General features: G+C 32.7%; 1 protein-coding gene across 1 annotated transcript; it reads left to right on the top strand.

Moving 5' to 3' along the window:
• The first annotated feature begins 1,691 nt into the window (after positions 1 to 1,691).
• On the top strand, positions 1,692 to 6,633 carry LOC138348110 (uncharacterized). The gene is made up of 9 exons (XM_069296721.1): positions 1,692 to 2,000; positions 3,629 to 3,805; positions 3,913 to 3,981; positions 4,273 to 4,482; positions 4,701 to 4,978; positions 5,074 to 5,264; positions 5,755 to 6,053; positions 6,164 to 6,413; positions 6,455 to 6,633. The coding sequence occupies exons 1-9, from the start codon at positions 1,692 to 1,694 to the stop codon at positions 6,631 to 6,633; spliced, it is 1,962 nt and encodes a 653-aa protein (XP_069152822.1).
• The last annotated feature ends 8,553 nt before the right edge of the window (positions 6,634 to 15,186 follow it).

The following is a 15,186-nucleotide window of genomic DNA, read 5'->3' as shown; positions in this document are numbered from 1 at the left end:
TGCAGATATTGATTTAGGACTTAGACAAATTCGTGAATTCTTTTCTTGTATTGATTTATAATTAGTAAAGGTTGGGAAGAGTTCTTGTTAAGTGTTTGTTCATTGTTTAAGTTTGTTGCCTTTAAGTATTTCTATACTTAGTCAAAAACGTAGGTGAGTTAGGCTGAGTGTTGCAGACGTTTGCACACTGCCTAGGAGTGGTGTATGTTGAAAATAAATAGACCCTCTTTCAATTTGTATCAAAACGTGGTTGAGCGATGGTGAAGAACGCTGAACTCTTGGAATTGGCACGCAAAATTGAAGCATTCCTTGGGATCACTGATGAAACTCTGAACGACCTAACTTTTGTGGATATTTTGACACAAATCATTGATTTGAGACTTAACGCTGAGATAGTTCAAGGTGAAATCGGTGTGTATCAAAAAGATGTTGATGGACACAATCCTGAAATCTTGAATTTTTGTGACACAACTACACTACAATTGGAGGGACTTCAAAAGGAAAATGAGAACCTTCGCACAGAGATTGTTATACTATGTCAGATTGTGGCAACGTTAGGCTCAAGTCGTGGTGAAATTTCTAAGGTGAAAATTCAAGAACCTAAAGCCTTTGGTGGAACAAGAAGTTCTGAAGAATTGGAATATTTCATGTGGGATATGGAACAGTATTTCACTCCTGCAAGGGCATCTGAGACTAATAAGTTGAACATTACTACAATGTACTTTATGGGTGATGCTTAACTTAGGTGGAGGACTCGAAATGCAGATGATGTAAGTTCTGGACGATCCAGAATTGGTACGTGAAAAAAATTAACTAAAGAAATGCGCGATTAATTTCTTCCTAGCAACGCCTATTGGCTTGCAAGGGACAAGATGAAAATACTGAGGAAAATTGGTTCGGTGAGGGAATACATTAAAGAATTTACCTATGTGATGTTAGACATCCAAAATATGTCTGATAAGGATAAATTACAGAACTTCATTTTGGGTATGCAAGGTTGGGCTCAAAATGAACTTCGAAGGCAAAATGTTAAGGATCTGTCTAGTCAAATTGCTGTTGAAGATTAGTTGGTTAATTTTCGGATGACTCATCCTGTAACTTATGTTCCTTCTACTTCGAAACCTAAGAAAAAGGGTGATAACAAGGGGAATGAGAAAAGGAATAAACATAAGGATAATACTAATGACAAAGGGAAGGAACCAATTAAAGAATGTAAAGACAAACCAAAGAATAAAGATGGTAATTCAAAAGGATGTTGGACTTGTGGTGGTCCTCATTTTGGCTATGTCTTGTCCAAACCGATAAAAAGTTAATGCTTTGCTTACAGGAAATGTGAATCAAGGGGAGGAGGAAGAAGAAGTTGTAGTTGCTCTGGAAAATCCATTAGGACTGTCTTTCAATTAGATTACGTTGGTTAATAATGTTGAAGGAATGTCCAGTACTTCGAATCCTCATGCTCCACTAATTCATATAGAAATGAAGGTCAAAGAACACATGTGATGGCTATGTTTGACACATGGGCTACTCATACGTTTGTGGATGTAAAGATAGCTACAAAATTGGGACTGAAGTTGACTAAAAGCCCTTTCTACGTCAAAATAGTCAATTCTAAGGCACAATCCACTACGGGCATCACTTATGGGGTATCTATATCGACTTGAAGTTAGATCGGAAAACATAATTTGATGGTGATGCCGCTTGGTGAAATGGAGATCATACTTGGGATTGATTTTCTAAGACAATTTCAGGTTGTTCTGTTTCCTCATTTAGATGGAATGATGGTTATGCATGAGAGCAATACTAGATTTCTTAAGGGTGTTCATACATATGGAAAGGTTAGTAAAGTTGCAAAGAAGAAATACAAAGGAATGTTTTTGTCTCCTATGTCAATCAGCAATCGACAAAGGGTTGAAAGGGGTGATGAAACCGTACTTGCTGCCTTAGTCGAATTACAGCCTGATGTTATGGTAGAAGTGCTTGATTGTGTTGTGATATACCGGGTTTCACGGTATTATTAATACTTTTTCCTTAGGTTTAGTGTGTCCAAAAGCCTTTTTGTGCTAATTTTATATAAGTTTCTCTTTATTTGCAGGAAATCTGTCCAAAGATGAATGCGGATATTTTGAGCGAAGAAATGCAGAAGAGACCACCTACGGAGCTTGTGATGGTCCGTCGTGCTTGTGACGGTCCAGCGTAGTGCATCTGCTGAAGGAAGATGGGGAAGTCTGACCAAGTGTGGGGTTACAGAGTCCATGACGGTCCGTCGTGTCTATGACGGCCAATCCTGCAGGTTCGTCATGAAGTTCAGAGAAGTAATCCCAGTACCCATATTCCAAGAGTTTAAGTGTTTTTGAACGAAGACCCTCAACGGACCGTCGTGTCTGTGACGATCCGTCATACTTGCCGTCAAGAGTAATGAAGGGAGACGCAGAAGAAATTGCACAAATATGGGGCGACGGAGTCCATGACGGTCCATCGTGACCACGACGATCCTTCGCGAGGTCCGTCGACCCAACCGTGTTTTGATAGATTTCCAACAATTAGGATCCTTGTTAATTAGGTTTTTATTTTCTATAAATATTTCGAAAAACCTTGTTTTTGAGGTTAGACTCTAGATCATTGTTAGATTTTTGAATATTGGGAGACTCTTGATTATTTTTGTATACTCTTTGAGAGATTATTGATTATCTTGAGACTTTTATCATTGATTGTGGGTGATTTTTGCTGATTAATCAATTGAAATTGCGGATTTTACTCTTTCTCATTGAAGTAAGTACATGAATTCTTATATCATATATTTGAATATTGTGATTATGAGTATGGGTAACTAAACTCCATAACTAGGGTTGTGGGAACCATAGGCAAATAATGAGATAAAACCAAACTAAAATAACAATTCTAGAATAGTGTCTTGCATGTATTAATAATTCTTTCACTTAGAAGTGTTTTTAACGGATGGCCAACGTTAGAACTCGCCTTAATGCTACTTGCCGGACCAAGGAGGTAGATAATAGGAAAAGAATTATCAACATAGATTTAGTGTATACTATCTAATAGGCTAGTATTGATTGGTACGAGGTAATAACTTAGTCAAATATCGAATACGATGCTTAATATGAGGTAAAAATAAGGGTTAGGATAGCAACACACGTAGTCGGAACAAGGTGCGGAGTGAAATTTTCTAGATGCCGGACCAAGGATTTAGAAATACATAACTTATCACTTTGCATGCAAGATACTAGAAAAGAATTGTTATAGTTAGAATTCTCAAGTTATGAACTTGTGGGGAACACGTAAACCCTAGTTACTTTGATTAATTGATTAAACTCCAACATTCAAAGCTGTTAAGTGTCTCTTTCAATTTCGTTAGTTATTTTCATTCATTTAGAAATAGAAACCTCTGTTTTATTGTTTTTACTTTCCAAGGAAGTAATTGACTAAACAAAAGTAATAATAGATTGAAGTTAAGTCTAAACTATTTTCCTCATGGGAACGATCCCAACCTCACTAGTTGGGTTATTTACTTGACACGAGCGTTTTACTTCTTAATTGAGAAGTAAGTTTGAGCGTATCATGTTGCTGAATTTTTGAAACAATATGATGATGTTGTGTCTCCTGAATTACCAAGAAGTTGCCACCAAGGGGGTATATTGATCATAAGATTGAGTTACTTCCAGGTACAGTTGCTCCTGCACAACCTCCTTATTTAACGATTCCTAATGAGTTGGCTGAATTGCGCAAACAGTTAAATGATTTGTTGGAGGCTGGTCTGATCCAGCCTTCTAAGGCTCCTTATGGTGCTCCTGTTTTGTTTCAAAAGACGCAGGATGGGACGATGAGAATGTGTGTGTGGATTATAGGGCGTTGAACAAGGCAATAATGAAGAACAAATATCTGGTTCTATTGGTGCAGGATTTGATGGATAGGTTGAGTCAGGCATGCTGGTTCACTAAGTTTGATCTCAGGGCAGGTTATTGGCAGGTTAGAATAGCACAAGGTGATGAACCAAAGACTATGTGTGTAACTAGGCATGGTTCATAAGAGTTCCTTGTCATGCTATTTAGACTAACTAATGCTCCGTCTACATTTTGCAACTTAATGAATGATTTATTCTTCGACTATATTGTTGATTTCATAGTTGTCTATTTAGATGATATTGTTTTCTAAAGTCGAACTTTGAAGGAACATGTTAATCCCCTAAGTTTGGGTCAGTCTCAATCGAGAAAATATTCATTTTATGTTAAGATGGGAAAGTGTGAATTTGCTCAACAGGAGATAAAATTTGTGGGGCATCTTGTTAGTATAAACCAAATTCAAATGGATCCTAAGAAAGTGCAGGTCATTGTTGATTGGCAGGAACCTCGTAGTGTTAAGGATTTGAGGTCGTTTCTTGGGTTGGCTAATTATTACAGGAAGTTCATTACGGGTTATTCAAAAAGGGGAAGCGACTTTGACAAATTTGTTGAAGAAAGATACGAGTGGGTATGGTCTAATCGATGTGAAGAAGCATTTTAAAATTTAAAGGTAGCTATTACATCTGAACCGAAACTCAAACTGCCTAACTTTAAGTTACCGTTTGAAGTTCACACTGATGCATCTGATAAGGCTATTAGAGGCGTATTGGTGTAGGAAGGAATGATGCACAACAAAGGTATTCGACTCATGAAAGAGAAATGGTTGTTGTTGTACACTGCCTGCAGGTTTGGAGAGTCTATTTGTTGGGAACTCAATTTGTAGTGCGGGCTGATAATGTTTCTAATACATTTTTCAAGATGCAGAAAAAATTGAGTCCTAAACAGGCACGGTGGCAGGAAATTCTGGCTGAATACAACTACATGTGCGAACATAAGCCAGGGAAACACAACCAAGTTGTTAATGCATTGAGTCTAAAAGAGGTATTTGCTATAGTTTATTCAATTTTGAAACTTGAATTTGATTTCTTTGATAAAATTTGGTTGCGTGTTGTAAATGATTCATTGTATGTCAAGTTGATGGGTCAAGTGCAAGATGACACAATGAGATCGAGGACTATCTGCTTTATTTTGAAGGGGGAAAAATCATTGAACCAAATAGGGGTGGACTGCAAAAAGACTTGATGAAGGAAACATATAATTCTGCTTGGGATGGACATCCGGGTGTTAAAAGGATGCTAGTTTTACTTCCTCGTGTTCATTTCTGGCCAAAGATGAAATATGAAATAGAGGCATACGTGAAGACTTGTCATGTTTGTCAAGTGGACAAGACTGAACGTAAGAACAAAGCTGGTATGTTTTAACCCTTGCCTATTCTAGAAGGACCTTTGTTGTCGATAAGCATGGATTTCATTTTTGGGTTTCCTAAGGTAGATGACAAAGCATCTATTGTGGTTGTGGTAGATAGGTTTTCAAAATACTCTATTTTCATTATTGCACCTGGATTATGTTCATCTGAGATTGCTGCTTATTTGTTCTACAAGTATGTGGTCAAACTTTGATGTTCCAACTGATATTGTGAGTGATAGGGATACAAGGTTCATAGAAAGGTTTTGGACAACTTTATTCAACATGATGGGAACTAAATTGAAGTTTTCTACTACGAATCACCCATAAACAGATGGACAAATGGAAAGAATTAATCACTTACTGAAAGAATACTTAAGGCACTATGTGAGAACAAGTCAACAAAACTGGGTTGCATTGTTAAACACTGTGTAGTTTAGTTACAATCTGCACAATTCGTCTGCAATAAAAGTGAGCCCCTTCAAAATTGTTTTAGGCAAACAGCCTATGACGCCACTAGATGTTGCTAAGTCTAAAAACCAAGGAAAGTGTACAGCAGCGTACAATGTTGCAAGGGACAGACTTGAAATGTTATCTAAGGCACAAGAAAGCTTGTGCAAGGATCAGTGGCGCATGAACAAGTATGCTGACCAACATAATCACTTAGTTGAGTTTAATGTGGGTGACAAAGTGTTGTTAAAACTTACTTCACATATCTGGAAACAGATTTCAAGTAAGACTAGGCATCGGGTTTTGATTCCTAAGTATGATGGTCCATTCGAAGTGATGAAACAGGTGGGTGAAGTGGCTTATAGATTAAAACTGCAAGAAAGGTTAAAGATTCGTCCCACTTTCCATGTGAATTTCTTGAAACCTTACTTTCCAGATGCAGATGATCTAGACAGGAACAAGTTAAAGAGGCGCCTCCATCAGTACCTACACAGTTTGATGCTGAAATTGAGAAGATCTTTGATCACCGGGTTCTGGGCACATGTAAGAAGAAAACGAAGATAGAACTCTCGATTCATTGGAAAGGAAAGAGTGCAACTGATGCAGTTTGGGAGAAAGCAAAGGACTTATGTCAGTTCGATATTCAAATCGATGACTATCTCAAAATAGTCTCAATGAGAACATCGAGTTCAAGTGGTGCAAGTGGTCTGTTAGACCGGTAAACTACTTGATCTAACTATGTGCAGGCATGGCAAGGATTTGGGCATTGGTCTTGGTATGCATGGGGGAAAAACATTGCAAAAAAGATTCAAGGTGCTTGGGTGTTGGCAAGGCATCTTGGACGTGCAAGGCTTACGTGTGGGCAGTAGTCGTCGGCAAGACAAGACAGTGTGTTAGCTTGACAAGGCAAGGTGGTGGTACTTGACGATGGCAAGGTAAAGGCATTCACATGGATTGCTAAAATATTTTAAGGGGTCATTGGTAGAAAGAGTGATAATATTTGATTAGAAATGCAGGGATTAGGAATACATGGATTAGTAATGCAGGGACTATTTTTTTATCAAGTGTTTGGTTTATTATTTCCAATCTACTCTTGTGTGTGGCTTAAGACTCTACAAAAGACTTATTTCCAATTATCCCCTTGAATTATGATGTGATTTTTTATTTTATGTATAACAGTATGACATATTAATTGTGAAAAAGATGTGAAATAAAATGGTTATTAAAAAATTAATTTGCAGTATATATTTAATTTCCATTAACATAAAAAAACAATATGACATCGAAGTAAAATAAGTAAAAAGATCAATGTGGAAAAGTTAGTGAATTTAAATAGTAGGTTAATTATCATTTTTACACGATTGTCAATTAATGATTAAGAGTTTAAGATCTATGAACTAATAATATACAAATTATCTACACAATTAAATTACTTGAATGGTAATTATATGTAACTGTATTTATCAACATATAGGGTTAAATTATAACAACAAATTAATAGCCATAGTTTTCAATTTATTACATCTGCATCGGCAAAGTTTATTTACAATATTTTTGAAAAAGTCAACCGAGTTCCCTTGGACAGTTGAGTACTATATAAAGAAATTGAGTGGCAGTTCAGTCATTTTGTTGCTTTATCCAAGGCTCATGAAACATGGTATTAGTAATCCCTAGGTTCCTTGGTATTAGATAAGACCACATATGGTGTATTTAGTTATCCATGTATAGGTGGGTTTGAACTGAAATGTGCTACCAAACATTGTATTTGATGGATTAAATTTTAATCCAAGGACTATTTTAATTATTACATCCTAGCAAACGACTCCTAAGTGTTGGAACACAGCTGAAATATACTAAGTGTTGGAAGAAGGCTGAAATATTCTAACCGTTGGAATATAGGCTGAAATATTCTAAGTATTAGAATATTGTTATTTCGGTTAGACAAGAATGTAATTCGAAATTAGTTTCTATCTATTAGAAATATAGCTATTGAAAACATAGTTTAAATCCTATGATAACAAGTGTTGGACAAGTGTCGCTTGTAATTGTCACATGAAACTGCCACATTCAACTACCGTTGTGTAGAAATTTTATATGGTGGAAATTTCGTCTAAGGTTGCAGAGATTGATTCTGGCCTTAGACAAATTTGTGAAGCCTTTTCCTTGTATTGATTTCATAATTAACAAAGTTTGGGAAGAGTTCCTATAAAGCGTTTGTTCATTGTTTAAGTTTGCTGCCTTTAAGTATTGCAATACTTAGTCAAAAATGTGGGTGAGATAGTCTGAGTGTTGCAGACGTTTGCAGACTCCTAGGAGTGGTGTTTGATAAAAATAAATCGACCCTCTTTCATCTATTAAGTGTGATAACATCGCAACTTATGATAGATGTTAATACAAATGACATATCGATAAAATATGTAGTTAGTGATAGATGTCCACCTGTTGGTGTGAATGTATTTTATAACAAATAAAAGCTAATTTAGATTTTTTACAAAATTCCATTGTGCATTAATTTGAAGAAATTGCAATGGATAATGAAGATTCTATTGTTGTTGTGGATAAGAGACAACTCGAAGTTAGTAGAACACTAACTAACTTTGATTTATACTCCAATAACTCCATCCGGTTGGCAGGAGTGAATTTAGATAGAGTTGTCGATGAAAATACTAATGAAAAATACGGGGGTGATCAGTGACCATTCTAATTTATTTGTAGCTGAAAATCTAATTTACAAGGATAAATGAACACTAATTGAGGTGATGCAATATCTTGGAGTTGTTGAAAAATTCAATTTTCTTGTATCTCGTTCTAGTTCAACTTGGTAAGGATTTGAATGTTTGTTTGAATGTTTTTTTAGTGAATTTGTTAGATTAATTTTTAATGGATCCTTTTTTATTTCTGAAATAGTTATTACCTTAAAATTATCATAGATGATGAACTTATCATGTTTGAATAAATCAAATCTATTTAAAATAAAAAAGTACAGTGCAGAACACACGTGTTCCGTTAGAGATAGAGTATATGCAAGGCGTCAGGGGATAACTGATGTTGTAGTTGTTTTCATAATAGATAAACTTGTTGATCCTTCTAATATATACAGTCCAAAGGATATAGCATAAGACATGTAAAAATTGCATCATGTTGTGCTAACATACATGCAGACCTGTTGGGCTAAAGAAAAAGCTATAAATTTGGTTCACGGAGATCCGACCGAGTCATTTGTCAAACTTCCATGTTTTCTACAATCTAAATTTTGTATTTTATTTTATGAATTGAATTATTGTGAAATTTATGAATGAAACAATTTAGCATACAATTTGTTTACAGAATGAATTTCCAATATAATTTGGTATGCTTTCTGTATCCAATTGGCATCCATTCTGTGTATAATTTTAATGTAATTTGTATCCCAATGTGTATCCTTTATGTATCCAATCGATATCCTTTCTGTATTTGTTTGATATATTTGTTGTTTTGTAATGTTAAGATATTTAATTATATAGTTAGTTTCAACAATCAAAAAATTTCCATGTTATTTATAATATTTGAGCAAACATATCCTTAATGGATTTTAAAATTAGAACGGAAGGATTGTGATAAATTTTTATATGCATTTATTGTATTAGAAACATTTATTAGGGGTTGGGAGTATTGAAGGCCAATTGTAGTGATTAATGGGGCAGCTTTGAGAGGCTCGTATGGTGGTACAATGTTGACAGCATGCAACATGGATCCAGGAGGTATTATTTGATCCCATATAGTTTTACACTTATACCTTATAAAAATATGATATAAGGTGTGGTTCCAATTTGTATGATGTTTTTTTTAAAATAATGCATCAGCTCATATACATCCACTTGCTTATGTAGTAGTGTATTCTAAGAATGATGCATCGTGGACCTGGTTCTTTGAACAGTTCAGGGAAGCATATGGAGTACGGAAAAACATGTGTTTTATGTTAGATCGAAACAAGAGCATATGGAAAGGAACTGCAGGAGTATATCCCGAATCAGAATATTCCGCTTGCATATGGCACTTATGTTGCAATTTACTAAAGAATTTTCATAGGAGTACATAAGATTTGAAGAAGCTATTTTATACAATGACAAAGGTTTATACAATACAACAGTTTGAGATGATTATGAAAAGAATAGACCAGATCGATTCAAGAATAAGACATTATATATATGATATCAGTTATAGAAAATGATCAAGGGCTTATTCAAAATGTAAGCAAACATGGGCCATGACTTCAAACATAGCCTTGTCATTGAATAATGTTAACATGATAGCGAGAAGATTGCCAGTGATTTCACTTCTTGAATTTATGAGGATAACAATTCAATGATGGATTTATAATCACAATGAGGAGGCTGCAAAAATAAGATCTGAGAAGACAAAAAAAATGATCTTATGCTCCAGAAAAGTATTGATTTGTCTAGAAGTGTGAGGGTATGTTTTTTAATTTATTTAATAATATTTAATGTATTTAAGTTCCCAATTTTTATTGGCTTATTTTTTTTGGAACAGATTTTTTAATGAGCATTATTTTTGTGTATCAAGTGATACCATCAACGATTGACATGCATGTTGTTGTTGATGGACCAAAGAAGTACATTATAAACTTAAACACAAACATGTGTAGTTGCAAAAGATTTCAACATAATGAGATACCATGTGGACATGTAATGACAGTTCTTAGATACAAAAGACTGCATCAAACAAAAATCTATTCTGCTTTTTATAGCCCAATAATTTAAGTATTTGTCTATTATTAATTAAAGTATCCGCCTTCAATATTATGTATCCGAAAGACAAACAAAAAAAGGAATTTTTGGTAATTAATGAAAGAGTATGGATATGAAGTAATTTTTTTTCTTATACTATGTGATTTGCCTAATTTTTACTAAAAAATATCCAGCCCCACCCCTGCCCAACTCCTTTAATATCCATCTTCATCTTCTTCCCAAAACACATTATTTTCCAAAGCACAAAAATCAATTTCTTTTAAAATATTTTGAAGATTAACTTTATGTGAAAAACATATTACCATATTAGATATTTCATGTAGAAAGATTGATATAAGAATGAAGGAAAAAGAAAATTTTATAGGCGGTTATTCATTTCCAAATCGATAACAAAAAGAAATTATTGCTCATAAATTAATTTTATGAAATTTGTGGATATCAATTTTGATAAATTTAGTGGGTTTAAATTTTAATTTGAGAAGTAATTTTTTCGAAAATGGTGACAAACGAATATCGGCTAACTATTTTTATGTGTTAAATAATTTATTTTCTTTCATCATATTTGTTTCATTATTTTATGAGATCTTAAATAAATCATACAAAGAAAGTCTTTCTTTAAAATCTGAACAATATGATTTATAGTTGATAGTTTTTCTTTCAAATCTGAATTGTGTGATTTCTTCATAGTTGATTTCACTTATCTTCAGATTTGAAAGAAATAATGTTTTAAAAAATATGCTTGAGTTAATATACTGAAAGTTTTACAAAATAATAATGAAGAAGACGACCAGTGGGAGGTGGAATGAATGGGGAAAATGAGTTAAAAGTGTCTTACAAGTTTTCAATTAGAAAATAGGAAAAGTACCCCCCCCCCCCAAAATAATTACGACAATTGTTGGACGAAAGTGTAAAAGTAAAAGTTTGGGACTATTGTGAAAATATCTTTTAACCTAATATATATTATTTGTCACTTTTACCCAATTTTTAAACTTGAAGAACTTCTACCTAATTGACAAACTAGTTTGTCCCTTTTAATATACTTTCCCGCTTTTCTTTTCTGAAAAAAGTGTCGATGAAAGAATAAAAAATTCTTTTAATTTAATTATAGTGACAAGTGTCAATAAAAGAAGAAAAAATGTATAACATTCGTTCACTTTTAAAGTCATACTTTCCCTTTTTAGAGTCAAAGTATAGAACTTTAACTAACATTTTACTATATATTTTTCATCATTTTTCATATACAAGAAATTACAATTTATAGTATTTTTCATATACTTTTTTAATACCTAATGTTTTTATTTAAAATATTTAATCAATGTAATCTAATTTAACTTTACAGATTAGTCAAATTAACTTTCAAAATGCGCAACATGACAAATAAATATGGACAGGAGGTGTAATTTTTTTGTAAAAAAAACTATTGAATTTTTTCACGCACTCTAGGGAAGTGCAAATCACGATTTTTCTTGTATCAATATTTTGTGTTTAGTAGGTACATGTTTTGAACAATTAGGTGTTCAATAAGTATAAGTCCTAATTAAGGTATCTAAGTGAATTATGCGGATAAGTTTAAGGGGTTGTTGATGTCTTGATGACTTTGAGTCTTTCTTAGGAGATTAGGAAATGCTCAAATATGTCATCAAACTTTGATAAAAGGCTTATTTATATCATCTATTACAAGTTTAACTCATTTATGTTATTTTTGTTCGAGAAAAGACTCATTTATTCCATTATTTGTTAATAAAACATATTTTTTCATTTTACAAAACCTTATTTTAAATGTGTTTGATTATAAATTGGTTGTGTCATTAATTTCTCTTATATTACAAGGTTTATTCAACATGTTTGCTTCATTGTTTAGGGGTATTTTTGTCTTCTCTTTTCTTTTTAATGGGTAGGTGTCAATTTTGTCTTTTCAATTTCTTATAGTATCATATCTTCATCTGGTGATATCAATGTATGCATGTCTTTCTCCTATTCTTCATTTATGATCCACTCTTTGCACATCAAAGTTTAATTCTTCTCTTTAGCATTCTCCATATAAGGTTTTACATGTTTCAATTGAGCTATTTTTCTGTCATCTTCCTTTTCATCAAAATGGAAGTTCCAAATTTGATCTGGGTGTGTGAATATTATCTTATTTTTCCATTTGAGATTGTTAGTGATGTCTGATTATCCTTTTGTTGGCTGATTAACTTTGATTTAGGTGTGAATATACTAAATTTGCTCCGGATATGTGAAATTTGCTTCTTATTCCATGTTACGAATTCCCAATAATTTTAATCCATTTGGGTGATTATGATTTTCGTGTTGTATTTTAAATTCCTTTCTGATTGTTTTCCACTGTTCATGTATGAAAGATCAATATATTTTCACATGCAATAAATTTTGGTTGTCTTTTGTCAGATGTAGTATTAGTATGGTCTTTTAATTTATTTTGTTGTTGATTTTAGTTTAATTTTCTTTATCAAAACTCTTTTCAACTTCCTCCTTTCATATATGATTTTCCCTATCTGAATAAACTTTTTGAGTTTTTGTGATGTTCAATTTTCTTGTGTTTTGGAAGTCCCAATAATTTTAATCCTTATAATTTTGGTTAAGTGATTATGGTTTTCGTCTTTTATTTTGGATTTTGTTTCACATTTTTGTTGTGTTCTCTCAGATGCTGTAACTTTTATTTACCAGAATTCCTATTGTTATGTAGGAAAAGATTGTATTGAAACAAATAAGTTTATCGTTTTGATGGTCTAAGCTTTAATAAATGAACATGGCTACATAATAGTATGATATGTTGAAGGTGTAGTATAACAAGTGCTATTTGGTAGATACAAATTTCAAAACTACTAAATTTATTCTATAATTATTTTCGCGTACAGAGTAAAGTCAAGGATTTGTGGTTATTACAATCAAGGCTTTAGCTCCGTTATTGATATTTCTTTTTTTCTCAGTCCTCATTTTTATCTCCTTTAATAGTAGTTGTCTAGTAACTCTGTGCTACTCCATTTTGATTTATAGGAGATTTGGGTGTGTCTGAGGAGTTTAAGGATGCAAAGTTGTTGTCTTGTTATTGATGAAGAGAAAAATAACTGAAAAATAACCGAAATGTGTCATAGACAAAGTAAGAAACTATTAGTAGCTAGTATAAGTGGAATCATGATCTAACACTCTCTCAACTCTTACGTAGTTGGATATACCCCTCATAGTTATATCTCCACTTAAATGAATTAAAAGTTCAATATAATTTTTCCAATCAAGCTTTTTACTTTGCAATGTGGATTAGGCATTTCTTAATTTTTAACTGGTTAAAATTCCGCCAATATACTTAATAGTTACCCCACCAAAGAAGAGATCCTTTATTTTTTAAATAAACTGACATAAATGAATTAAACTTCAAATAACATAAATACGCTTATTCTCGAAGTTTTTTTCCCTTTTTTTTGAGATAAGTGTCAAAAACACACCTAAACTATATATTTTTTAGTTTCATATCTAAACAATCACTTTTTAGTTTGAGAAACACACCTCTCTCTTTTATATCACTCTCATCATGGTATGTGTAATACACTCTCTTTTATTTTAAAGAATTTCCACATCACACTCCACATGGATAAAATATTCAACCTTGACAATAAATAAATAAATTATTAGTATTATTTAAAATAAAAAATGAAAAAGATATTATAAAAAATAATATTTTTTCTTATAAAATAAAATGTAAAATATTTTTACCCCCCCCCCCCACCGCTTTCAATTTTTTTCCAGCGTTTAGATATACATATCGAAAATATTTTTTACTTGCCGCCACAAGACATTTTGTATTTTTTAGTTGTTTATTTTATATTCGGTATACTAGTAGAATTCTTTTTCTAAAAATATATGTACGTACATATCCAACACCAAAATGAAAAAAAGTAAAATAAAAATAAAATTAGGAGCGAAAAATTAAATAGGGTGGGGTAGATTTTTAAATAAAATAATAAGAATTTCAATCAGGGTTGGGGGGGGGGGGGGAGGATGAAAGATGAAAATTTTAAAAATATTTTATAAATGTTTTTTTTTTGAAAAAAAAGGATGGGGTTGTCGCGGGGGGATACGTGGAGGAGGTGGTGGAGTGAGATAAAAAAATTATTTAATTTTTTATATGGATAGTAATTTTTAATTTTTAAGTAATGTTAATTTTTTATTATTTAATTTTTATCTGAATAAAATATTTTATCTATGTGAAATGTAATGTGTCAAACTTTTTCATATAAAAGAGAGAGGGCATTACACACACCAATGAAGAATAATTTCTATGTTTTCCAATTCTCCTCACTTGACATATAATACACATTGAAGTTTTGTTCAATTTTAATTTTTTATTTCTGTTAGCAACAATCTATCTGACATCTTTGTTTTTTAATTTGATGGACTATTTTGGTGTTGGACAAGAAGAGTTTGAGGCGGAAGTTGGAGGTCCCCAACAATAATGGTGAAGTTTTTCGGGACTTTTTAAAAAAAAAGGTGACATTAAGATTTCAAAATAAATGGACGGTGACATAAGTCTTAAGTATTGGGTGTAGGTGACAATTATGTGATCCATTTAGGCTTGTGGGGTTTCCCTCAAGTTTATAAGTTGATATTTTGGTCGACTAAATTAAATGAAGGGTAAAATGGTAATTTCACAATAACTAATTTAACCAACTTTTGTGGGAATTATATGAGGGATAAAAGGGTAAATTGAATAAATC

This window comes from Solanum lycopersicum, chromosome 4 (assembly GCF_036512215.1).
Source record: "Solanum lycopersicum chromosome 4, SLM_r2.1".
NCBI lineage: Eukaryota > Viridiplantae > Streptophyta > Magnoliopsida > Solanales > Solanaceae > Solanum > Solanum lycopersicum.
The sequence above is the reverse complement of the archived record's forward strand: the minus strand, read 5'-3'. Positions and strand labels throughout refer to the sequence as shown.